General features: G+C 48.1%; 1 protein-coding gene across 5 annotated transcripts in view; it reads right to left on the reverse strand.

Annotated features, from left to right (window-relative positions):
• Window positions 1-26,358, reverse strand: part of GRK4 (G protein-coupled receptor kinase 4) — a 1,171,195-nt gene that overhangs the window by 452,686 nt on the left and 692,151 nt on the right. For all 5 annotated transcript variants that reach the window (XM_069632057.1, XM_069632058.1, XM_069632056.1 and 2 more), the window contains 2 exons: window positions 12,148-12,185; window positions 10,817-10,906 (listed from right to left, as the gene is read on the reverse strand). In XM_069632057.1, the coding sequence (XP_069488158.1) occupies window positions 10,817-10,906; window positions 12,148-12,185 (128 nt within the window). The remainder of the gene's footprint in view (window positions 1-10,816; window positions 10,907-12,147; window positions 12,186-26,358) is intronic.

The raw sequence follows: 26,358 nt of genomic DNA on the forward strand, positions 1-26,358 counted from the left end.
GACAGATGAATTGGCCAACCATTTCAAGCTCTTATTGGAACAATTAGTGCCCAAGCCAACATATAAAAAGAAACAAACCACTACACAGTGTCTTATCACAGTGATCGAGTGTTGGTGTTGAAGCAGTGAGGGGATATCTTACGAGCTCTTTCCATATTGTTTCTCACTGGGTGTTGCTATGCTTTAGCTCTGTTTGTAACTTCTCTGTTGCCCCCCTAATTTTTCCCCTGGATCCCATTGCTATTAATTCACCCCATATGGTGGCATTTAGGGCTTCCCACACCATTTTAGCTTGTACCTACATGTTCTGGTTCAATTCTAGGTATAACTTGATTTTGTTCAGATAGACTCAAGTGATGCTTTCTACTTAAACAGGCAGTCATTGATTATCCATCCCCCTTTCCGAATGCTATTGGGCTTGTGCATACCAGGCCATGATCAGACCAAGGTGTGGATTATGTACATGTTTCCTTATCCAGGGCATCAGTACTGTGTCCACCAGGATTAAATCTGTGTGTGCATAGGAGTCGTGTGAGTGAAAGGTGAACCCCTGTTAGCTCCCTCGACAGACCCTCCACGTGTCCACCCAGCCGTTCGAATTATGCTCCAAACGTTGCTGCCTCCTACTCTTGAGGATTGTTCCTAGGCTGACCAACCTCCCCCATTCTATCTTTCTCAGGATCTAGCCCAATATTAAAGTCTCCCCCAACCACAATTACCCCTTCCACAATAGTCCCAATAATATAAAGATCTTTTTCAGAAACGTTTCCTCCTTCAACCCACCCCTCTTGTATTTTGTTATGTTTGAAGAAACTCCCTAACTTCTACATTTTGTAGTTAATTCACCTTCCTAGTCGGTTCCAACGCCCTTCTCACAGTCTCTTTATTCCTTGGTTCTTCACTTTGTACCAGTTCGGCTTTAGCCCGCTGTTTATCATCCTCCATGACATGTACTCAATACAGCCATGTTCAAAGGTCCGGTAAAATGGGTACTTCTCTCTGGCCCTGAGCCATTGGACCTCATTACGAGTTTGGAGGTAAAAATCTGTCATTACCGGCATGCCAGTATGAACGTGTCAGAGTAGCCTTGATGCCGCAAACAGCAGCTGATTACGAGTCCTTGTGCATGCGCGTAGCGGCACGCCGGTAACGGAAGTGCCGCAATGCCGGTAACATCCCACAAACCCCCTGAAAGCGGCATCATGAAATGCGCTGATACCTCCTCCTCCTCCATCGACAGCCCCTAAATAACGGTACCACTAATACCATTAGCGTCATTACCGGAACCGGAAGTAATGTAATCGCACAGGAACGGGAACTTCACCAGCGGCCATCTTCAAAAACACGATGCATTGCAATCCTCTGCAGACAGGACCTGTGCAGGCAAAATCCCAAACACTCCTGGAAGAAGATGTCCAAAGCTACCCAGAAAGCAGCAGCTTGCTTTGCGTAAACCGGGATTTGGTGATCATGAACTGAATATGTTATCTGACGTGCTAGTGGAGCAGGCTGACATAGTATTTTATGCTGAAATGAGGTGTCCAGCACAGCTAAGAAAAAAAAACAGATATGGGAGGATGTAGCGAGAAAGGTGAGTGCGGCTGGCACCACTGCACGCACCATCAAGGACTGCAAGCAGCGGTGGGATGACCTGCACCTGCGAGTACGCAACATTTTGTCGGCCAATCGCAGCCAGGGGCTGGCAACAGGCGGCGGTGCACACTCCCCCATAAAGTTAACAAGGTGGGAAGAGACCTGCAGCTCGACAATTGATATGGAGGCCATTGAAGGAGTAAGCAGAGCGGAGTATGGAGTCCCATCATCGGCTGATGAAGGTGAGTGACCCTTTGCGCACAACACAAGCCCCCACAAACACCTGACATCCAAAGTACAATGTTGTCCAACAAATGTCAATCTGATGAGTCACTACATGGCCCATCATACACACATTCACATATCCCTGTCTAGATGCTGGCCCCACCACCGTCACATCAAAATCCATGCTGCATGCCGCTCCTATACCTAATACACACCCGATACACAGAATAACAGCATTTGTCACACAGCACGAAAGCCACAACACACCTGTAGGCCACACAGCAGACACCATGCTAAACATGTAAACACCTGAGGGATGCCAATACTAACCCCCCCCAATCTTGCACGCACCCTGTCTGCCACAATAACAAGCATGCAACCATCACATGGCACAAACTGCACAAATACCAATGCCTGCATGATGCAAGTACTCCCATCTCTGATGCCCTGCCTCTCTCTGTCCCCCACAGGCACAGATGCAGACAGCGACGGGCATGATGCTGCTGCACAGCCCAGGACACCAGCCAAAACGTCCAGGGGTCAGGACGATAACCAGGCCATCCACATCCAGGGGCTCAAGGTTGATCCAAGTGCCACACAAGGCACACACCAGTGCCCAACCAGCTGCACAGCCCCCAACACATGACCAACAAACACCTGCCCCTGCACCCCTGGAGAGACACATCTCACAAGAGGAGCCCACATCTGTGGAGACCGAGCAAGACGGGACACAGTCGGCAGCCACTAGTTCTGTTGGGGAGGCAGCTGCATCTGCACCACATAGTGCCGATGAGAATGAGGGGCATGCAGAGCACACCCATGAACGAAGCATCTTGTTGGGGGATGTTGTACATACGCCCAGCCCGCAGGACACCCCACAGGGCACCCCTCAGCACAAGCCTGAAGGCAAGGACAGACATGAAGAGTGGGCTCCATCAGAGGACAGCCCAGTATTGGCCACATCAACACCAGCCAATGAACCATCCCCCTCCACCGCAATACGGGACCTCTAGGGACGTTTGTCAAGGATGGAAGGCTGCCAACAGGAAATGCACAAACCTGTAAAGCAATATGTTGCTGATGTGGAGGCAACACGCCGTGCCATGAGGGACAACACTGTGGCCATCACCAAGGCCATTAACAGAAGTTCCAAGTGGTTCCATGAAGGCTTTGCTACTGTGGCCCAGATTCTTGCAAGAATGGCCAAAACTATGGAGCAGCGGCACCCAGCGGCATCCGAGCCACAGCCATCAACCTCATCCACTGCCACGCTTGCCAGCTCCACGCAGACCAACCCTGTGCACAGGTCCCTGCGCAGCATGCAGTGCACTGACACGCAACCCACACATCCGAAGAGGGGGCGGCAGTAGCAGGGGTACCCTGCACGTGTTCACTGGCAGTGCATCTGGACACATGTTGTGCACTTGATGTGTGGGTGTGTTGGGGGGAGGGGACACAGGGAAGGTTGGAGGTGGTATGTGGGGGTGTTGCGGGGAGGCTGGAGGGAGTTTTGGGGGGTGTGGTGCGAGAGGGTGTGTGGGGGGTGGAGGGTGGAGGGTTCATTCATGTTGTAAATACCTCTGCACAATTCACCTGTTGTGTTAAAGAAATCACATGACTGGACATTGCTTCTTCAGCGTGTGTCAATTTATTGAATGACAGTGTACAGTGTGTATTCATACCCAACCCAGTGCCCATATTCCCCCTGTCACGGTGCCCAGGGTCCCACATCCATTTCACCCTCTGCATCCCAGTGCATCAGAAACTATGGTTTATCAATGATTGGCGCACAGCACGTCCCTCGTGTGCATCGCGGCCTGGCCGATGTACAACAACATCTCCTGCCTCATCTTCTTCTTCTTCACCTGGTGCTGGCTGGTCCATGTCACGTGGCAGAGGAACGTTCCACCGGATGCACATGTTGTGCAGCATGGCACATACCATGATGATCTTGCCCATCTTCTTAGGACCGTAAATGAGTGCGCCACATGACCTGCTGAGGCAGCAAAACCGTGCCTTCAACAGGTCAAAGGCCTGCTCTATGGCAACACAAGTGCGTGTATGGGCACAACTATAGTCCTCTTCGTGCCTGTTCTGCAGATTCCTGACAGGGGTGAGGAGCCACGGCTTCAGGAGATAGCCAGATTCACCTGCATGGGAGCACAATAAGTTATGTGTAAGGGTATTTCTTCTGTTCCATTTGTGCTCAGCCTGTACATTGTTCATGCTCATATGCAGTATATCGTGAATGGCAACTATAGACTTAACATCTGCGCAACTATCTGCCCTGTACACAACTTGGCACTCCATGGTGCTGGTCTTGGGTGATGTACACGACTTAGGGGCCTTGACATTGGAATCACCAACCACCCAGATGGAGTGACAAGATCCATGATGTAGTCACATGTGAGGGTTGTGTGGCACGGGATAAGACCAACAATGCATGTTGGGCAATTTTTGATGCATTAGGCTAATGCCCAACGTGATACAGCTTGTTTAGTCGATCATGCTTATGGATAATTGGTGACGCCATGCACGTGTTCCTCGACGTCTTCACACCAGTCACAATGGCACTGTTGGTCCCCCAGTGGAGGGATGTGTTCCTTGGATGTTGCAGGGTATCGACTTGCAGGCTGGTACTCATGTGCTGTGGGTGATTCCCCCACCATTCGCACCCATGTAGGTGTTGTTCAATACTTAATGGCTCCAATTTGAGGCTTCCTTGTCACATGTGTTTTCCCATTTGTATTCATCTGCACATGGTGTTATGTAGTGTAACTGTCGGGGAGGGGCAGTGACAGGGGTTTACCCTGAGGGGGTAATCATACTGCGCACTCATGGAAGCATGACCTGCGAGGTGCTTCGATGCGGTCATGTGTATTCAGCTTTGTGACTGCATGATGGTGCATTGTGGTGCTGTGGGTACAGGCAGGTGATGTGCAGTGGACAGAATCAGGGGGGTGTGCTGATTGTGAGTCTGACATTTACACATTGGTGTGCGGGCCAATTATGTTGGCCTCCATTTTCTGTGTCATGCATCTTATTTGTATGATGATGGGCACGTTGTTTGCCAGCATGGACAGTGTCCAGACACCCCATTGTGGACACTTCCATGGCCCAGCGGGCAGACAGGTTGCATATGCATGCCCCCCCCACAATACACTCCCATAGCCCAGAGGGCAGACTCACCCAGCAGCCAGAGAAGTTGTGCAGCATCGCCTTCCATATAGCGGGGTAGCAAGGAGTTCCGCAGCACCATTGCATCATGATTGGATCCTGGGTATCTGGCTCGGCAATGTGTTATCATCTTGCTGGCATTGCACACCATCTGCACATTGATGGAGTGGTATAGCTTCTGATTGAGGTACACCACCTCCATGGCATGCAGAACTACCAACTCCACGTGGGTGCAGTCGAGGTCACCAATGACATTAGGAAAGCCTGCCAGTGCATGAAATGCTATTTTGGTGTCCTTCACCTCCTGTTCTGTCCGTGGTTGGGATATGTGGGCCCTTGCGTACTTTAGGAGTGCATCCAGCACTTGGTTTAGCACACCAGAGAAACGTGGTTGCGAGATGCCATGCAGCTGCCCCACTGTGTGCTGTGTGTGGCCAGGAAGTGGAGCACAGACACCACCTTCAGCAGAGGGGGAATGGTGGTGCAAATGTTGATCAGACTGACCAAGTCTTCATTTATTAGATCCACTATGGTGGTGATGGTGTCCCTGTCCGGGCGGTACAGGGTGTGGATCTGTGCTGGGGTTAAGTTGAATGGACTGGCCCTTATGCGAGCGATTGGTGGCTGCCTGCGGGGAACCACTGCCTGAACTGGTGGGATTTGCTGGGGCGGTCTCACTCTCCTTCTCCTCCTCCTGTGTCTCCTCTGTAATCCCTGCTGTACTGCCTGCTCAAGGAGTAGCAGTCCAGACATGTCCTCCAGCACCAGTATCGTGATTGCAAGTGGAATCATTTGTCTTGGAAGGGGTGTGGTGTGTGGGTGTGCTCCTTGTGTGCAGGGCCAGGTTCCATTGCCTCCACCTGTGTTGATTGTGTGCACCGTGGCAGTTGGGAACACAGCAGTTTGCTATTTACGGGTGATCCGTGATGCTGGTATTGCCGGCATCATGGCGGCCCTTCTTGCCGGCATCATGGCGGCCCTTCTTGCCGGCATCTGGATGTCCTCTTCCTTGCGGCATGCCGGTGTTAATGGCATGACGCACGCCGGTATGGTAGTGCACGCCCACAGCGGGACCCTGTCGATGCCGGTAGTACCGGCTTCTAGGGTCGTTATACACCAGTCCGGTAATGGATGCCGTTATTACCGGAGCGCCAACCTTGTAATGAGGCCCATTGTGTTAATGATTTGCAGAGTTTATCTCTCCCCAGAGTGTAGGCTGACTGCTCTTGGAAAATTCCAATTCTTGAGCTCTGAAATTCTGCCTGCCTGCATTCTCTTTCCAATGCGTAGAATCTTGGTCTTTTCAAAGAAGTGGAAGAAGTTTTATCCGCTCTTCCTCCTCTCTGGGCTCTGTCTGGTGTTATCTGCAGTACACGTTCATTCTTGAATAAGTTCATTACAATTTTCTAGACCACTCCTTTTTTAATGATTCTACGTGTCTTGTTTTCTTTCTTCGGGATTACGAAGAAGCGTAGGTTTCACTGCTGTCCCGATTTTGTAGATCATCAATCTTAATGTGCTGCTACTCTTCCCGGTATTCCAGTTCTAAAACCCTGACATGAATTTTTGCTTCCAGCACATCAACTGACATGTGTTTCGCCTCTAGGTCGTGAATTATGTCCTCCATTGTGTTCATTCTTTCAAGTTGTCAAGTCTCTGACCCAACTCTGCTCTCATCCCTCTGCCATTCTCCAGAATGTATTGTTTGCCACCTTTGGTAGCTGCTAAGTGGTCTTCCACCCATTCAGGGTTCGTACAGGTACATCTTCTGCTCAATCTCTTGTGCGGGGTCTTCCCATTGGAGTAATGTTCTCTAGCTCATCCAAGCAGAGTGTAGGGTGGCTTGGTGATCTTCTGCCTTCTCTCTAGGCCGCACTCTCTTTCTCCCCCCTTTTCAATTCCTATTTTCTTTTTTCTTTTCTCTGTACCCCTTCTTCATTTGTTTCTTTCCCATCCCTTTTTCTTTTCCTTTTTCCCTTCTCTCTTCCTTCCCTTTTTCTCTCTTTTCCTTTCCCCCCCTATCTTCCCGTTCCTCGTTGTTCTTGTGTTTTTCTTCCTTTTCTCTTTCCTGCTTCTTTCTTCCCTTTTTCCCCCTTCGTTCCGGTGCTTCTCCATTAGCCTCTGGCCTGTCACCTTGACTCTCCAAGCACAGGACTGTTCCCACTCCTCGTCCTCAGTGTTCAGCTGCTATTAGGCTACCCTCCAATTGGGCCTCTATTGTGGTATGAGTGTTACACCAAGTCTCTCAGCTTCCTGGCCATTCGAGGCCTCCACCACTCGGAGCAGTCCCCACTTCAGTCTTGCTCTGCTCTGAAGTTGAGGTTCAGGGTGGTGTGGAAAGGAAGACAGAGGCTAACATATAAACCCCCAGGGATTGCCTACAGCCTGCTGGGGTGACTTGGGTGGCACTCCCAGCCACTAGGCACAGGTCGCCCACTTTCTCCCCTGGATCACACAGCTGGCCCCCACATCCTGGACTCCTCACCTCTGTGTGGGGGGGAGGGGTGCTCGCACATTCTCAGCACTCCAATGTGTCGCCGACAGGTCCATTGCACAGCTGCGCTGGGACTGTTTCCTTCCTCTCTCCTCGTGTTCTCAGTGTCTCTCTTTGGGGCCTCTGGTCTCCATACTGCCTCTCCGGGGGCCTTACTCACCAGGAGTTCCATAGCTGGCTTCGCGATTGTCAATCTAAGGCTCTCTGACCCCCTCTCCCTTCAGAGGACACTCAGATAGCCCTTCTCAGGTCACCTTACTCGCTCCTTCTGGTGGGGCAGATTTTGGGATTGTGGTGGTTTAGGATGCAATCCCTCACTCCATTATCTGCTTATGGAGGATGGAAGGGGGGAACTTTCTCCTCATTCTGGGCAAGCATACATAACAGTACAGCAAGGAGCTGCTTAACGAAGCCACCATCCTTCCCACACCCCTAGTGGTCTCCCCAGAGAAATCCATTAGATGGATGTATCTGTGGTCTCATGAAGTCAATACTGATGTTTTGTTAATTAAACCCTTGAACCAAGTATCAGATTCTTGAGATTGTTAAGGCCACCAACGATTATGTGCGTTATATATTCAATGTATATCATGTACATGACATATGCATATTATATACAATAAATACATTTTACAGGGTTGCGGAAGCAACCCTGCAGATCAGGTTAGGTTGGAGTCCCCATAAATAGAGCAGTTTTCAGGAGGGTTATTTCTTTGGTGCCGTTCGACAAATCTTCACAAAACCTTACACAGGAATTACTCCAATTCTGTGGACAATATTGTACAGCTTGTCAGGGGGAGGCAAAGTTATAGGTGCTGCCAAAAAGTTTTTATTTTCATATTCAATTCCTATAGACTAAAGGTTGTTCTTATTAATAGGATGATAGGTGCCAAACTTGAGCAGGGAGCTGCTGTCGGGTCCGGAATGTGTGCTTTTGTAAATGTGGTGCATATCTGTCCATCACTTTCCTTGAAATGTGCCTAAAAGAGGCCAAAAACAATTCCTGATATCTAAATTAGGACATGTCAATCGCACTGACCCATAACAGATTTTGACCATTTAGTTGCCTACCTAGGTCCAAGCCCGAGGGCCTCTTTCCTGGTGGAATGAGGGGCAGTACCAAGGCCCAGCAAATAACTAGATTGGCTCCTGAAAAAGAACCATTCTGGTTGGTTGCGGGGGGAGGAGGGAATGTCCTTGTGGCCGGCCGACTTTGGGGTTCAGCCGAACGTATACCATGTTTTATCGGAGTAAATTATTCTGTGGTCATTTACTGCGACAGATATTACTTTGTGGGAAAGTAAACATATGTTTTTAAAGGTTAGGGACTATAGGGGTGGGTGGTTTGGCAGTAAGAATGGAAGTGGGCAAAATGGGGTAATATATGGGCCCCTATTTGCAAATAACCCAAAATAAATTGTTATTATGTTAAAGTAAATTACCACAGAATAATTTACTTTGATAAAACAACGTGGCACCCAACAGGACCATGTGGTGCAAAAAATGTTTAAAGTGTGCACATTGTAGCCCTTTTGGCCTCAACCCAACATGAGAGGGGAGCCCCTTGAAGATTACCATATGACCGCAAAAGATAGTAAAATGACAGCTCAGCTCCAAGACAAAACTCAGTTGAGATTGTTGGTCTTCGGGCCACCAATAGGGTCAATATGGGCACTTTCTATGACTAGATAAGACCCACATGCAGTGGCCACTGGATATGGTGGTAGGCCATGGCCAGTAACCATTTTGGAGATTTACGTAAGGGGTTTGGGAGGCTTTAAGGTTCCAGTTATGCCCAAATGCCATGCCCTGGTAACAGGGACAGTGAGCTACGGCCAGTGGCCACAATGGGTCACTTTAGGAAATCCTGGGCATTACACAAGGTGACGTCCTAGCCAAATGCCACACTGGCCATGCCAGTGCACATATCAGGCGTAACTATTATAGTGGTTACACTGGTTTCCTTGCAAAGGCCAGGCCATGGTCATAGGCCATGGATAGTGGCTATTTCGTAGGCCACAGTGGCCGCTGGTGACTTTAGGATGTTTGTGAGAGACTGGGGCATACCAGGGCCCACTTCGCTTGGGTGAGGGGAAGAGGCCACAGGGACTATCCAGAGGCAACAATAAAAGATTTTAGGGAGTCTGTGAAATGGCCAAAAACCATCCCTCTGTCAAACGCCCTGGACCATGGGTGCACCATGGACTGTGCACTCTTTGGGCTAGGGGTGAGGTAGAAGGCATGGCTGGCTTCAAAGTAGAATGTCAATTGCAGTCCCAAAGACGTGGTGCATACAGCAGATATAACACTATGGGCCTCATTGCGAGATGGGTGGTAAGGGATTACCGGCACCGGTAAGGGCACCGGTGCCGGTAATCCCTTACCGCCCTACAAGTTCTCTTTGCGGGTCCTCCCTTAACGCCTGGTTTTTCCAGGCGTTAAAGACGGGAACCGCAAAGGGACTCTGGAGCTAATAACGGTACCGCAATTTGCAGTACCGTTATTAGCGACTTCCCCATTCCCATTGGGCCCTATGGGGGCTCAAATGGGAATGGAGAAGGGCCCTGGTGAATGGGGAATTACCGGTCCCGCCAACCTTGGAAAGGGCCGGTAATAGCTCCATTCACCAGGGCGGAGTCGGTAAGGTTTTGGAGGCAGCCATGGCACTAATAGCGTCATGGTTACCTCCAACCTCGTAATGAGGCCCACTATATTATTAACAAACCACTTAAATTGGGTGAAACAAATTTGATAATCTGACGTTAAGGTTGCAGCATAAAACAAAAATATTCACCTCTAATGGGTTCCACACCAACCATAACTCAACACAAACATAACTGCCTCCGCGATGAACTGATCATGATGTACATTTGCCAACACAAATAACACTTACATACCCACACTTTGCGTTGGGCTTTTGCAACGAAAACCAGGTTATAAAAAAATTATAAAAAACCTAGGCAGATTAGGGTAATTTGAAACTTGATCCGAGGAACAACACAAACGAAACACTACTTGCATAATTTCCCAAATAAATCAGTATAAGAGGGCTCAGGAGCAGTGCATGGTGGTGGCTCAAGTTGTAATGAAGACGAATTTTCTTTCTGAAAGAAAAGTCCAGTTTTCTGTTTCTACTTTCAATCTGTAGCTGCCACCTGATGAAGGGTTCGAAGGGACGTTTCCGTTGCCAACCTGCAGCATTTACCCACTGGGTATTTGGAATGTGCAGCAAAGGGACTAAAACCAGCACCACAGTCTTCATTGTTTCTAATCGCTGATTGAACGCATGCCCTTTACCTATTATTCACATGCTAAGCTACGACTTACCCATGTATCCGACCGTTCCAACCCGGCCTCTGATAGTTTCTCCTTCTGGAATCTGCACGGCTAATCCAAGGTCTGAAATCCTGATGTGACCTGTTCAGAAGGAAGGACACACAGTAAGAGTTCAAAGGAAACCAGAGGAATGAATGAAGCGTGATTATCACCAAACGTTGGGACTTTCTATTGCCCCAGTCAAAAGAGCTAATAGGCGTCACTGCAAGCCACTGTGCCGTTTGTAGGCCTATATATCTTTGTACTATCTTGACCGACTGACGGTATCCCTCTATGTATTGTCTTCGCCTGTGTTCCCTGTTAGCACCCTTAAGCCTCCGGGTCAGTGGTGCACAATACAAATCAATGAAGTAAAATACTGCATCGCCCTGCCCATGGCCATTGACATCAAAGTGTCTTTTATTGAACTTTTACTTTCGCTTCTACCACCCATGTTTTTATGACCAATAAAAGGTTTTCTGTGGGTTCTCCATTCCTGGGCAGGCTTGATCAATATTAAGCACCATCATTTTCCTAAAGGGACTCTCGGCGATCACAGCCAAGCTCTCGTAGTGCTGAACTGACAATGTGACGTATGGCAACTAGAAACACTGCTCAAAATGTTTGCCAGCTGTGAGCTTGTTAGAAAAAGCAGCGTACATGTTTCCCAACTAAGCATTTAAAGTCTATATAAATTCCTTAAACGTATCCACTACAAACAAGGACAACAAAATGGATGCCCAGAAAAATATTCCTGTACCGGAATATCCCTTCAAAGCTTGCCCACATCATGGATAAACAAGACAATCACCTTAGGCCCACTGTGTGCCTTCTTGACAAAATGCTACTTCAGCAGAAGAGTACCTAAAGTGCCGCTCTGATGTGACAAGAGGTCATTAATGCCTTTGGGTAGTAATATCATTTTGACTAAATCTGAGCACAGTGGTGCGCATAGACTGCAGTAGAGCTAATGGGAAAATAAGCATGAAGTTTTGGGGTTAAGAAACAAATGTGTATCGACTGTACTGCCTTTCCTCACTCCAAAATAAAATAAGAAATGTGCCCAAACTGTAATCGGGGTAAACAGAAATAAAAACATTAATGGGTCTTATTACAAGTACGGCAGTGTGGGTAAAAACAGTGGTGATACGGCAGTGATAACATTACCGCCACATTACAGCATCTCTGTACACCAAAAAACGAATTACCGCCAAACTCATAATGAGGCCCATTATACTTTATTTTTGGAAGACAATTCTTTTCACCCAGAATTTCACTTTGAGCTGCTTACTGCTCTTCTCTCCTCCACCCCACCCCCTGGGGTAGGAAGTATCCATGCTTACCACGGTCATCCAGAAGAATATTCTCTGGTTTCAGATCCCTGCAAATGCCAAAGAAAGTCAATTACATCATGTAAGAGGAAAGTTGCACAAATGATTTTGCAAAATTCCCATTTAATGGCTCACATTTAAAGACACATTAAATATAGATACGCATTCTTTAGTACAAAGAGAGACAGGCTCAATGCAAAAAAAAGCAATTTTCAGAGGCAATTGGCAAGTAGGAGCAGATATGTGCTGAAATCTGCTGAAATCCTAACAGTCTGTGTTGCAAAGTTTTAAGTGTGCATTCTACATTATAAGTATCCAACATTCCCATGCTATTACAAGATTGGCAGGAAAATACTGAATGTGGCCATTACCTTTACTGGCAGCAGTATTTTCAATGCCAGCCATGATTAATTTTTTTACTTTATTGCTGCTGGGCTGGTTAAGTCATGTGTGACAAGGTCATATTGAATGGACTGTCTGGGGAAGTAAAAGGACTCGGAAGGCCAGGAATGCCCACGAGCTATGTGCTGGCTCCCCGATGGATTCCTCTGAGGACTGCCCTCTATGTATAAAAGGGATGCCTGTGAGGATTTCTCCATGTCCAACGATTCAAGATCTCATTGCCCTCTTCAAGTTCAGAAAGCATCTACACATTTCTTTAGTATGGATTAGTGCAGTATTCACTCAAACCTTTTTTTTTTTTAAACACATTTTATTAACTTTTACAACAAACAAAACATAACCATCACACCCGACATTTTCGGTAACAAGCTTCTTAGCATACATTTGTGTGTTCTTTTTTGTTTACCTGTCTTCCCTCCTCCCTCCACTTTAACTCGAGCTTCCACCTCAGTTCTTCGGACTTCCCTTCTCTTAGGGTTCGTCCTCTTCGCCGTTCTCGAACGTGTCATTCACTGGAATTGGCATGGGAGGATCCCGACAATGTGGCTACCATTTGTCGCCATGCTATCAGAGGTCCTACTTCATTATCCTCCCCTCTGCTGACTGCCTCATACCATACTGCTGTCTCAGCGTCTGCCCATTTCAGGAGATCGTTCCACGATACCTCTACTCTGGGGTCTATGGCCTGCCTTCCAGCTCATGGCTATTCTCCTTTTGGCCAGAATGTAGGGCAGGTTCTTGAGTTTGCACACGTGTTTCAGGTTGCGTGGTCTGGTGAATCTCCCCATCATGCATGCCCACACGGATTCCACATTTAGCTTGATTCCCTTTTCAGATAGTCGTAGCTTAATTTCCTCCCAGAATTTTCCCACCTCCGGGCACGCCCAGAACATATGGTTCATCCCGGCATCCACCTCCCCGCACTTGGGGCATTTTTGTACTTCTGTATTCCCAAATCTGGCAATCTTACGCGGGTCACATACGCCCTATGGGTGACATACAACTGAATCTGCTGCAGCCTCACATTCCTAGACCCCTTTTTCTGATATCTCTGAGCTCTTTCCCATTGCCCGTCTTGCATAGGTACTCCTGCTTCCTCCTCCCAGTCCCGTCTCAGTTGGAGCAACTCCTTACCCACTCTAGACATCACCAGTTTGTAGATCCGGGATACTTTGTGCCCTCCCTCCGAGATATCATACATCGTTTCTATGGCAGTATCAGGTTGTTCTGCTAGTGCTATTTCGGACCACGTTTCCTTTACCCGTTTAACTATTCTGATATATGTGATATATTGCCCGTATGTACCCAAATTTCATCCACTATCATTTGGAAGTCCAGTGCCTTTCCCTCCTGCCATATATCTCCCAAGGTCACTAGGCCTACCGGCTCCCAGTGTTTGCGGATCCCTTTCCTCAGTTGCTCATCCAACCCACGTAGCGCCACAAGTTGCGCCTGCGGGGAGCATAGGGCCGGGTTTCCATAGCTCAGTACCAGTGGCGGCTGGTGAGTTTTAAAGCTGGTGGGGCGTAAATTTGCAAGGGTGAATTTAGTAGCGAGCGCGCAAAGCGCCCAAGCCCACCCCCCCCCCAAGGAGGGAGCAGGGGGGGGCTCTCCCGCCACGAAATATTTGGAAAAATGGCCTACAAAATGTTCAATTTACTGTCCAAAAAACCCACCGAAATATGAAAAAAGCATTCGGTTTTACATATTAATGGTGGTACACTATTCTTACGTGTGCAAGTGTGATGGTGTATTTTACAGCAGCTTGTATTGAGAATAACTGGTACTATGGTGTAATGCATAACTTTTGCTGGCTGCTGGGATTATTATTACCTATTTTATGTGTATCAAGAAGCAAATGTAGTATTCCGACGAATATCTAACAGTGTGTCAATCATACGGCTGAAGCCAAACAAAGCCGAATGCTTGCTTCATTTATTAAATCCACGTTTAAAATTGAAATGTCACACTTCCTTAAAAAAAAAACACTGTTTTAAATGTGTTCCTATGATTTTTATTTCTTTACATTTTCATCAAACTATCATCCTGATTTAAAGTATATAAGCCATAGAAGAAAATAGTAACATACACACAGGGTCCACCTGTCTAAAAGCATGTTCATGTGCAAACCCAATGCTATTTAAAGTAGCAGGCTTCACAGACGCAAATTGCCAGATTGCAATAAACAGCACGGCAGTCGGGCATTGATATTTTCAATTGCCCTTGAGTATCACACACATACCAATAGCGGCAAAATGAGTTTCCCTCCTTCCTTTGAGCTCACATAACAGTACAAATGGTTTCTCTGGGTGCCCTGTTGGTAAGAACTAGCCGTTTCGTTGCGTGGCTATCAGGCCAGTTCAGTTCTGAAAATGATGGGTCTTGAACATTAGAGTTTGAGCACAGATTGAGCACTCTCAGTGGATATGATCATACGAGCAATATGATTTTAAATGATTAGTGTCCATTCACCTCCTAATAATAATAATAAAATAAAAAGCCCGGCCGTGTGGATTTGTGTACAACCACAACACCCTGCCGTATCTTAAGATTTCAGTGAATGCTGTTTCAGCAGCCATACCCCAGCGACATGCGCATGGGTTTACGGAGTAGCACACTCACCCTTGCCCTCTGTTCATTATAATATTTTTGGGAATTTATAAACACATGATTTTGCTGTGATCCCAGTGTCTGTTGCAGGTGGGCCCAGGCCTTGCTTTAACTACCACCGCTAAGCAGTAGTTTTCACCCCACTGCTTGAAGGTTAACTTGTAATTAGCCCACTTCTCAAGTTGGTTGAGAGTTTATGCAGAAATACTGCTGCTACTTGGTGAACATGCTCCGTTTAATGATTAGCCGCTCCCCGTCACATGCAGGTGAACTTAGTAGTTGGAGCGAGCGAAGGGGTTTGTAATCGGGTTGGTTTGATTGAACAATCGCTATGACTGTTTTCTGTCCCATAATGTGCTGGTCCCGTTTTTAAGAGCAGATCGCCATCACGCTCTTTGCCAGGAGTTTTTTTTTCCCCCCATTTCAAATCCAACGCATGATGTGGTATGTGCGCTAGTAAGTTAAGCCAGCAATTGTACTGCACCAACAACAACCTTCGACTCGCACAGAGGGCGAGCAAGCCAAATCTGTACCAGGCAGTGCTGTCACCAGTGAATTCCAGTATCAGGCGAAGCGAACAACTTGATGGAAAATGGTGCACTGCACTCAGATCCATTTACGAAGGAACACAATTGTCATGAAGGCAATCGACTCAACAGCCCATCCTCACGCCTGCTGTCAGACCCTGCCTATTGCCTTTTCAGAAGTTACTTGTGAATCACAAGCTCCTGGAGCACCGGTCTGGCTGCAGCCCCCACCCCTGCTTGTGACATCTACAGGCTCGGCGTGCCGCTGAAAGAGCTGCAGTCGCACACTGACTCTGCGCCTTCACAGAAATCTCGAGGCGGCGAGTGCACGCGAACTATCGCACAGCTGCAATATGCCTTCACTTGAAGCCTGGCCATAGCGCTAAGAGGTGAGCGGAAGGAAAGAAGCGGCGCTGTATGCATCTGTAACTCTGCATCAGGGCTGAGTTTACACACACACATCACGCTGCCAGTTAAGCTCTCCCAATACATCGTGCCAAATTCTTGCCCATTGCACACACTGTTGTCATCACTAGACTGACTAGAGTCATAACATGCCATTCAGAGAACCTGGGTTACACGTGACATAACCAAGAAGCCCCTTTTAACTGTCAAACACTTGTAGCCAAATTATTATTTTTTTTTCTTTTCTTTTTTTCTTTTTTCTACACTGTTTGTGTGGGACTGGATGCGGGATTGCGGGAATACTGATTCCCGCAATCACACCGCAGAAGCCCGGACTAGTTGGGCGTGTGCCTCATTAAAGCCCTGCCCGCTCTCGTTGCGTCACCTGAGGCAGCAGCAGCCCAGGGCTCTACTTGTGCCGTTTTATATTTTCAGCATTTTTGTCGAAAAATGCCGAAAATATAAAACGGCACATTGGATGTTGAAGATTCTACACGGGCACTGCCCGGCAGCAGCAGCACGCCTGCCTGGGCCTTGCCTTGCTGTCCGTGGCCCAAGGCTCTAGGGCCTTGATCCACGGACCGGGGGAAAGAAAGGCCCAGGCCAGGCAGCCCCTGCCTTGGCCCCCACCTTGGGGGTAGGCAGGCCCGGGCCCGCTACCACCAAGGCCGGGCCCAGTCACAGTCAGTCAGCAACACTGAAAGCCGTAGGCCCTGGCCTACACGTCTTTCAGTGTTGCTGACTGTGGCCGTGGACCACGTCCCCGACCCCAGGCCCAAAAGAAAACAGAACAACATCTGGGACAGGACCACCTGGTACTTACCCACCGGCAACTCGTCGCGTCGTGGTCCAGGCTGTCTCTGGTGGTCTTCAGGGGTCAGGGGCAGCTGAGCTCGCATCGTTACTCGTCTGACTCCAAAGAATCCAGGGGAGAGTGTGAAGGTGGCGCAAGCGCACCCACACGCCCTGCACCAGCACGAGATCTGCATAGATACAGTAATGTCATTGGCTGTTTGCCAGCCAATGCAAGGGTTGTCATTGGCTGGCAAACAGCCAATGACATTACTGTGTCCATGCAGGGGAGGGACTGACCTAGTGCGCTGTTTGCGCACATTTTAGACTGGCGGCGGGGCCACCCCTGAAGCGCCCCGCCAGCCTTCTAATTAAAGGGGTTTACGAAGAGTGCGTGGAGCTACGAGCTCCACGCATTCTACTATTAAAGAAATTAGAGTAAAACGGGACGCGCCCTGCTGTGTAAGCAGCCGGGCCCAGCCCTTCAGGTGTTGCCTTGCCACAGCGCCCCCGGCTGTTGGCAAAGGAAATGCAAGCTAAAAAAGAGATTCAATCAGAGAAGTTCTCTGATTGAATCTCTTTTAGCTTCCTCTTTCTTTTCTCTTTCTTTTCTGGGGGGGCGGCTGCCCGGCCGCCCTATAATAGCAGCCGCCACTGCTCAGTACGCTTTGCGCCATGTCTTCCAGCCCAGTTCCAGCAATCTCGATCGCCCATGCACCTCTGGTTTGGGTAGCCATATCAGTTCTTTTAGGAAATAAGGCTCACATTCACCCCTCAGTAATCTAGATTCTGCTGCCTCGTCTTCTGACAGCCACCTAGCGACATATTGTAATTGCCCTGCCAAGTGGTATATCTCAAAGTTCGGCAGGTTTATACCCCCTCTGTCATACGTATTCTGTAATTTCCATAGGGATACTCTGTTTCTGGAGTTGTGCCACAGGAAACCTCTGCATAAGCTCTGGAGTTTAATGAAAAAAGCGTTTGGGCAACATGTGTGGGATATTTACGAAGAAATGTAGTAGCCTAGGCAAGACCACCATCTTGAGCAAGGCCGCCCTGCCCACCATGGTTAGGGGGAGCTTTGCCCAGAACCCCATGCTGTTCTTCATACCTTCTACTGCCCTCTCCGTGTTATATTTGTGCTCATCTGCAATCGTATGATATATGTTAATCCCCAGGTATCTGAATGTTCTGGTTTGCCAGGCTATCTGCAAAATAGTAAGTTCTCCTGTGGGATTCCTCTGTACCTCCCCAAGGGGAACCTGCATGAATTTTTGGGGTTCACCGCTATACCCGAGAGAGTCACGTAGCGCTCCATCACCTCCAAGATGTATTGCAAGTCTTCCTCTGGGTACCGCAGGTATAGCCGCATATCATCCACATACAATGATATCAAGTGCGGTCCCCCCTTAGTGTAAACCCCTATTTCTCCATACTGCTGTCTCAGATAGATCGCTAGTGGTTCTAATGCAAGGTTGTACAGCATCGGGGACCATGGACAGCCCTGTCTCGTGCCCTTGCCATTTATCTGAAATTATCGCTCCCGTTTTGATCCTGGCTGTTGGGGAGCTATACACCATTTTCACCCACCGCAGGTACCTAGGTCACATGCTGTATTCTTTCAAGGCCGCCATCATCCAAGGCCACCTTACGGAGTCGAAGGCTTTCACTACATTTAGCGGGACTACTGCCATTTCACTTGGGTCGCCCTTCGCTTGTTCTATGATATGGTAGAGCCGCCTTTGGTTATCGGATATGCTTCTGCCTGGGACATATCCGGTTTGATCGGGGTGTATGAGTTTATTTATTACCCACTTAAGTCTGTTTGCCAGCACAGCCGTGAGGATTTTACTGTCCTGGTTTAGTATGGATAGTGGTCTGTATAACCCACAGTCTGTGCTTGGCTTGTCAGGTTTGAGGAGTGGAATGATCACCGCCTCCCTCAGAGATTCCGGCAGTCTCTCTTTCTCGAAGGCCTCGTTTAGCATTGCCAATAGCGGGGGTGGGGGAGCACTTCTTGTCTATATGTTTTGTAGAATTTGCTAGGGAGCCCGTCTGTCCCAGGGGCTTTGCTCGTGGGCAGATGTATTACCACTGTCTCAAATTCCTCTATTGTGATTGGGGCATCAAGGTTCTCCCTGTCTTCCTCACTCACTTTAGGTAATCCTATGTCTTCTAGCGTCTCCTGAGTCTCCTGCTCTGCCGTCTCTCCATCTTCATAGAGGTGTTTGTAAAATCTATGGAATCCCTCGTTCACACTCTCCTGGGTGTTCCACACTTGGCCCGCTTCTCCAGTTATCTCTGTAATTGCTGATCTTGGTGTCTCGTTCTTGTATAGCCATGCAAGCAGCCTCCCCGGTTTGTCTCCCCCTGCGCGTTGTCTTTCAATGTATTTTTTGTAATTCAGGTTGCATAACCTCTCCCAGAGCTCACCACATGTCTGTTGTAATTGGCTCACATGTTTGACATCCCCCTGTGAGGAGCCCCCTCTTTTCGTAATTGCTTCTAATTTCTTTTTTGTCTCCTGTAACTCTCGCACTATACCCCATTGGAGCCCTCGAGATTTGGATATGGCTGCCCCCTCACTACCACCTTAAAGGCCTCCCATAGGGTGCCCTCTGACTCCACGCTTACGGTATTATTTTCAAAATACCCAATTATCTCCTCCCTTAGATCCTCTCGGAATGCGGTATCCTTCAATGCCTCGGCTCGAAGCCTCCATGTTGGCATCCTGGCTCTGGGGGGCTGGTGTCGCCACGCCAGGACCAGGGGGGAGTGGTTCGATAGTATTCTCACCTTATATTCTGAGTCCGTCATTTCCCCTACAAGTTCCGGAGTGGCGAACATGTAATCCAGTCTCGTGTACAGGTTTTTTGGCATAGTGTGAGTAGTGCCTATCATTCGGGTGTTTCTGCCTCCATATGTCCTCCAGCCTAAAGTCTCTTAGCAGGGTTTGTAGCGTTTTCACTGCGGGGGTGGGCTTATCTAGTTTCATATTCGATCTGTCCATTTTGGGGTTCAGTGTGCAATTGAAGTCCCCTCCCCCTATGACCGCGCCTCCTATATAGTGTCTTGAAATAGGCCACTGTATCCTGGTTAGGGGCATATGTATTTATGATGCAGTTCTCTATTCTCTGGCAGCCCGCAAATCGCTACCATCCTCCCATCCGGCTCCGCCGTGGCATGCAGCACCTGCAAGGGCACATGTGGTGCCACCCATATGATTACCCCTCTGGCATATGCCGAGTACGTTGCTCCTATGGTGGTCCCTCTCCACTTTTTCTTAACCACCTCTTGTTTCTCTTTGGTGAGGTGGGTTTCTTGTATTAAGGCTATGTCCACTTTTTGCCTTCTCAGGCACATCATTACCTTATTTCTCTTCAGGTAGCTGTTTAGTCCCTTGACATTCCAGGTTACTATTCTAAGGTCTCCCATTATCATCCTTATCCCGTCCCTTCGCTAGTGGCACGTGGGTGTCTAAACACCAGCGCAAGTGTTAATAAGCTCGTCCCTTAACAAATGCCACTGCGACTCCGCCAACTTCCCTACCACCCCCCACCCATCCCAACCCCATTAAAACCGCAACACACCCTCCAACTCGCTTCCCACCCCCACTGTTCCTGTTCCCAACTGTTGCCCAGCTCCATCCCTGGATCTTAGGCCTACCCGCATTTAGTACCTATTCGGCAGTGCCGATACTAAGGACACAGCAGGGGGTTACCACACTACCGGCAACCCAACTATCCTACCTGTTTTATGGCACATTATGTTATACCCATTCAATACTACAATACTGTATGCTCAGCCCGTAGCCCATTACTTCCGAGTCTATCCTGCCCTATCTTATATCCAAGTCCCAATGTCACAGTGTATACAGCACCTCAGCATCGGGATCACGCCTCACTTCTCTGTTCCGTCCTCTTACTGGCTGTCTGCTCCCAGCAGGCAGTTTTGGGCATCCAGCCACTCCATTGCGTCTTCCGGGGTTTCAAAGAGCAGAGCCTGTTTTTATGAAACACTTTCAGTTTCGCCGGATACATCAGCATGTATCTGTGACCTGTTTTGCGCAGTCTCTTTTTCACGGTCCCATAGTTCAATCGCCGTCTTTGCACCAGATGTGTGTAATCTGGATATGCTGTGATTGTCACGGATGCTCTTTGTATTGTGCCTCCTTTCCAGAAGTGTTCCAGGATCTTCTCTCTGTCTCTGTAGTTAAATATCTTGGCAATTATTGGCCTTGAGGGGGGGGGTCTCCTTGTGAGCACTCTGTGTGCTCTCTACACCGCAAACCTTTGGGTGAGCGCCCCGCCTCCTATTTCCTGAAGCAGCATGGTCTCGACGTAGTCCTTTGGGTTAGGGCCTTCCTCGCCCTCTGGAAGTCCCACTATGCGTATATTGTTCCTCCGGGTGCGCCCTTCGGCTTCCTCTGCTCTGTTTTCCAGGTTGTTTACTTGCTGTTTCAGTATGTGGATCACCGCGCTGTGGGATGCGCAAGCTGCCATGTTTGTGGTCACTTTTCTTTCTCCAGCTCGTCTGTGCGCTCTGCTATTGTTCGTACGTCTTGTCTGACTAGGTTAACTTCCTCCTGCACTGCACCCACTTTAAGCTCCAGTGCTGCCTTGAGTTCGGCTGTGGCTGCCTCCAGTTTGGTTTCCCACGTCACCTTCAGGTCCGCAATCGCGTCGAGGATCTGCTGATCATTGTGCGTCGGAGTTGTGTCCACTGGTGGGTTCCTGTCTTTATTCCTGGCCCCCTCTGTTGGCTGCGGGGTAAATTCCTCCAGTGTGGGTTGCATCCCTTTGGTCTTGGGAAGTTTAGATACCATCTTGGTACCTTGGTCTGTTCCAATTCTAAGTGGCAGGAGTACAATTTCCGCTCAGTGCACAGTGGATCCCCGCCGGTCCCATGTATTGTGGCCTTAGGTTGGGAGGATTAGTGTGTATTCACCGAGTTGTGGGCGTTCTGAGTTTATGATGAAGATCCATCTCACCTCCTCAATGCCTTGCCCTCCTTATTCACCACCGTCTTGAAGTGTGTCGGCTCTGCCTTGGCCTCTATCGTCACATAGCAACGCAGCCTTTTTTGTCGCCATGTTGCTTGAAGTCCGACCCCGACTGGGCTCAACCTATGGGTACGCACTCCTCTAGGGCCCAACGGTGGTTGTTTAGAAGACTGGGGGAGGCGAGGTTTGGTCCCCCTGTGTCTTGCACCAGCAATGGCGTCTGTGTCCTGCGGGTGTTATGCTGTCTGCGGTTCCTCTAACACTCCTACGACCTCTCCATGTCACCACAAGGCGCTTATGGTATCGTGTGAGCCGCGGGCAGGAGTGCGCCTGGTGTGTCCCCTACGCCGTTTGGATCTGGGCTTTAGTATCTGGGCCCCTTCCGTGTCGTGCGCATTGATGCCTGCTCCCCTTAATACCCTCAATATGGTCTGCTGTTGAGCAGAGTCTTAGGCAAACTATGCCTGGTGATATGTCTACACCGCTCCGGTCAGGGTACCGGTGTACTTCCCCACGTGACTCCCCTGCTTGTGATTCTTGAGATGTTGGATAGTCAGGGGCACCCCATGATGCAGCCGCGCTGTACCTCATATCAGGGTATAGCTGTGTGCTTATAAGTACCAATGTTAATGCAAGCCACTTTGCCGTTTCATACTTGGAGTGCCCAATGCGTTGGCGGTGGTCAATCGTCTTGCATAATCACTTTTCCCAACCTTTACATCAACGTCGTAGGGTCGCCGTCCCCTTCTATCTTAGGTAACACTCCTCTAATTGTTGTGTGCACTTCCCAGCTCTGTGATTGTTTCGGGCTGCAGACTTCCTGGTCCTGGATCCTGCAGTCAGCGTGCGGGGTCCCTTCCACGGTCCTGTCGGGATCGTTATCACTGAGCTATGCGTCTGCTTTCAACATTGTTGCTCGGCCCGCTCTTTGCAGACACTGGGGCTGCAACTGCACAGCCAGACAGCTCCCAACACTGCCCTGCTCGTGTGTGTGTCTTCTGCAGCTGTGGTGAGCAGCAGTTCCCAACTGCATGCCAGCCTCTGGGACGGTCCGTTCAGGGAATCGCCCTTATGTATGTCGGGCACTGCGCCCACTCCGATCCGCTTTTACTCCCAAGCATCCGAGCCCAACTGAGCCCGCATCTCTGACGTGGGGTGCCCCAGTTTGTTGTACCATTCAGCTGTGCCTGCGCTTCATTACTGTTACACTGCCATCGCGTAGCCGAATCCCCCAGGTTAATTCCTTTGTTCTCACTCTCAGTCTGCCATTTTGCATCTTCCTTCTTCTCAGGCCCTCACAATCTTCGTAATGTGCAGAACTTTGTTCCAGTACATCCTGTGGGCACAAAAAGTTCAGCAGGCACGTCCAACGTATTCACAGGCAAGCATGTGGATTTTCAGTAGTCATAGGCATCCGTGTGTGCACTATCTTCAAGGATCATTGCAGGATCGCAGGAGCTCCTCTGGAACACATCTCTTTACAAGGCTCTCGTAGCCACGCCCCCACTCAGTATCCACTGTTACTCAGATCCCCAATGCCCGCGAGGAAGCCTGTATAGTCTTACTCCTGGGGTCAAACAGTCCTAGAGCCTACTTTTCATTTGTTGCATGGTGGTTTGCGTCTGGTGATAATGCGAGCTGATTTAGCAGCTGCCCCCTTCCATCATAGCTGTCTCTTCTTCCTCGCGTTTTACTGTTCTTTGCAGTACCTCCTTTTCAGCCAACACGCAGACATTGCTCAATTAAAAGGCCCTTTTTGCTAATCAAATCAAAAATTTTGCTATTCTCTTTACAAGTGTTTTTCTTTTTACCACCCATCAACAGATCCAGCAATCGTATCCATGGATTACATTCAAGGGAGCCTTGAGTCAATGTATTAGCTCTAACTATAATGAAACCCCAATATTCTCGGATCACAGGACAATCCCATACCATATACCAAAATCATGCACTTCCATGTTGGCATCAAGGGCAATTATGACGGACAGCCAATTTGAATGTATGTCATTTTGTTGGTGTCATATACACCCTGTGTAATATGTTAAATTGGCTATGGTTGAATCTAGTCTTTCACGATAATATGTGCATCTGGGAATAAGCCTTTATCCATTCCGAGTCCTCAAATGGGATCCCCACACTTTTCTCCCATTTTTCCTTTTCCTTTAATACTGAGTAGACCTTCCCTTGTATTAGTTCCCTATACAATTTAGAGATGTCTCCCCTTTCCAAGCCCACGATAGTACAACCTGTAGAATCGGGGCAGTCTCTGATTCAATCACATTCCACTTGACTGCCATTCTTGTTACTATTTTCGGGTAATTAAAAAAATGTACTTTCGACATTTTGTATTTATTCCTCCATTGGTCAAATGTCAACAATTTGGCTCCTTCAAACAAATCCCAAATTGATGTACATCCTGCTGCAGTAATTTTAGTCCTTCCATTTCTTTGAATATTGGTAGGATTATCAAACCTGCACCAAGGGTCATATCCAGAGAATACACCTCATCGATCTCCCGCTCACAATAGTTCCACTACTTTTTGTTCCCTTTTTTTTAAAGGACTGTTTGATCATGTAATATATATTTGCGAAAAGATATAAAAGGCGGGGGAGGATAACCACTTTACATAGGGCAATTCTACCCATTAGTGACAATGAAAGCTTCACCCAGATATTTATGGCCTCCCAAATACGGTCAATGCTCTCCCCGTATTATACGCAAATGTTTCCTCTAGAGAATGGAAAATGTGTATTCTCAAGTATCTAAAGAATTATGCTTCACATTTTACATCCAAATCCATCAATGTATTGCTGGGTCTCCCTATCAGCCCAGCCAATCGGGAAACGTTTGGTTTGTCCTTGTTCACCCTGAAACAAACTATTCCAAAGCTGTCCAACATTTGAATCATTATTGGTACATTATGATTTGGTGTGGCTACGTACAGTAAGAAGTCATCTGCTCACAGGAAGATCCTGTGATTATGTTCTTCAATCATGATTCCAACCACCATAAAATAATTCCTGAAGAAACCTGCTAAGGGTCCAGTGCCAGACTGGATAGGAATGGTGACACTGGGCCCCCCTGTATGGTACCCCTGTACAGTGTCCACCTTGGAGAGATTATTTTGTCAGTTCTAACCCTGGCATATAGTTCATTATACAACAAACAGATCCATCATACAATATTTGTTCCAATTTTGTATTCATCTAGTACTCTGAACAACCATTCACATTCCAGGGAGTCGAATGCATTAATTGCATCCAAGGAGATTATTGCAATTTCCTTGAGTTGTGTTTTGTCCATTTAGTGATGCAATCTGCATCCGTTCATGGAGGTGTTTCTCCCCAAACAAACCACATTGATCTGAATGAATTAAGTTAATAGTTATTTTCAATAATCTTGCAGCTGTTACCTTGCCCAGGATTTTGGCATCTAGATTCACCAATGAGATTGGACGATGCAAGTTGAAATATTTAGGATCCTTGCTTGATTTTAGTAGTACTACAATTAATGCTCCCTCATGGCTTCAGGAAGGGTTTCTATTGGTAAAGCGTTCTCATACACTTGTTTAAGTTTAGGGGCTAAAATGTCTGCATGGGTCTTATAAAACTCGCATGAGATGTCATCCCTCCTGGAGTCTTCCCCGTGTCCAAGGACTAGATTGCCCCTAACATTTCACCATGTCCTATAGGTTGTTCCAGCATCCCTTTCGCTCCTTGGGATAATTTAGGTATTTTGGCCTGTTCAAGGATATCTTGTACTTCAGTCCCTTAATATCTACTTTTACTGCAATACACATTTTAATAATATTTATGGAAGGTCTTGTTAATCTCATTGTGCATGGTTCTTTAGGCCCCATCTATCCCAAACATCGGTGCAATGTTGGCTAGTGGTGTTTCCCTATTTAGAAGCCATGGCAATCATCCCGCCTTATTCCCTTCCTCATGAACCTGACAAGCGTAGTGGGTGTATTCAAACTGGCCTGGAGTTTCCTGTTGTGCACCGATTTTCCTAGCCAGTGCTGCACCATGTTGAAGCCCCATAATGTCTCCTTCGATCTCTTATTTTGTCTTCTGCTTTCTTTAATGTTTTAGAAAGGATGGCTTTTACACTGCAGTTGGTGGCCATGCAAATACACCTTATTTTAACGTTGAAGTCTTCTCATATCAGCCCCACATCATCAATGGAGCCTTTATTTTGGTAAAAAAAAGGAAATTGTCTCATTCCTAATCGTACATTGAAAGGCTACTTCCTGTCATTACTCGGCACATAATCATTAGGTCTCGATCACCGGTTTGCAGTGATTCAAGCACATTGTTGCTGCTAGTGCTGAGTTATCAGAAAGGATTTTCCCTAGATATTCAATCTCACTAAATAGCCTAAACTGATCTCAATCAGTGAGGAAATAATCGGTTCCGGGGTGGGTGCTGTGTGGCTGGGAGTAAAATGAGTAACCACTCATGCTGCCCTTGGATTTCCTCCAA

Source organism: Ambystoma mexicanum, chromosome 6q (genome assembly GCF_040938575.1).
Source record: "Ambystoma mexicanum isolate Mex_15411 chromosome 6q, UKY_AmexF1_1, whole genome shotgun sequence".
Classification (NCBI taxonomy): Eukaryota; Metazoa; Chordata; class Amphibia; order Caudata; family Ambystomatidae; genus Ambystoma; species Ambystoma mexicanum.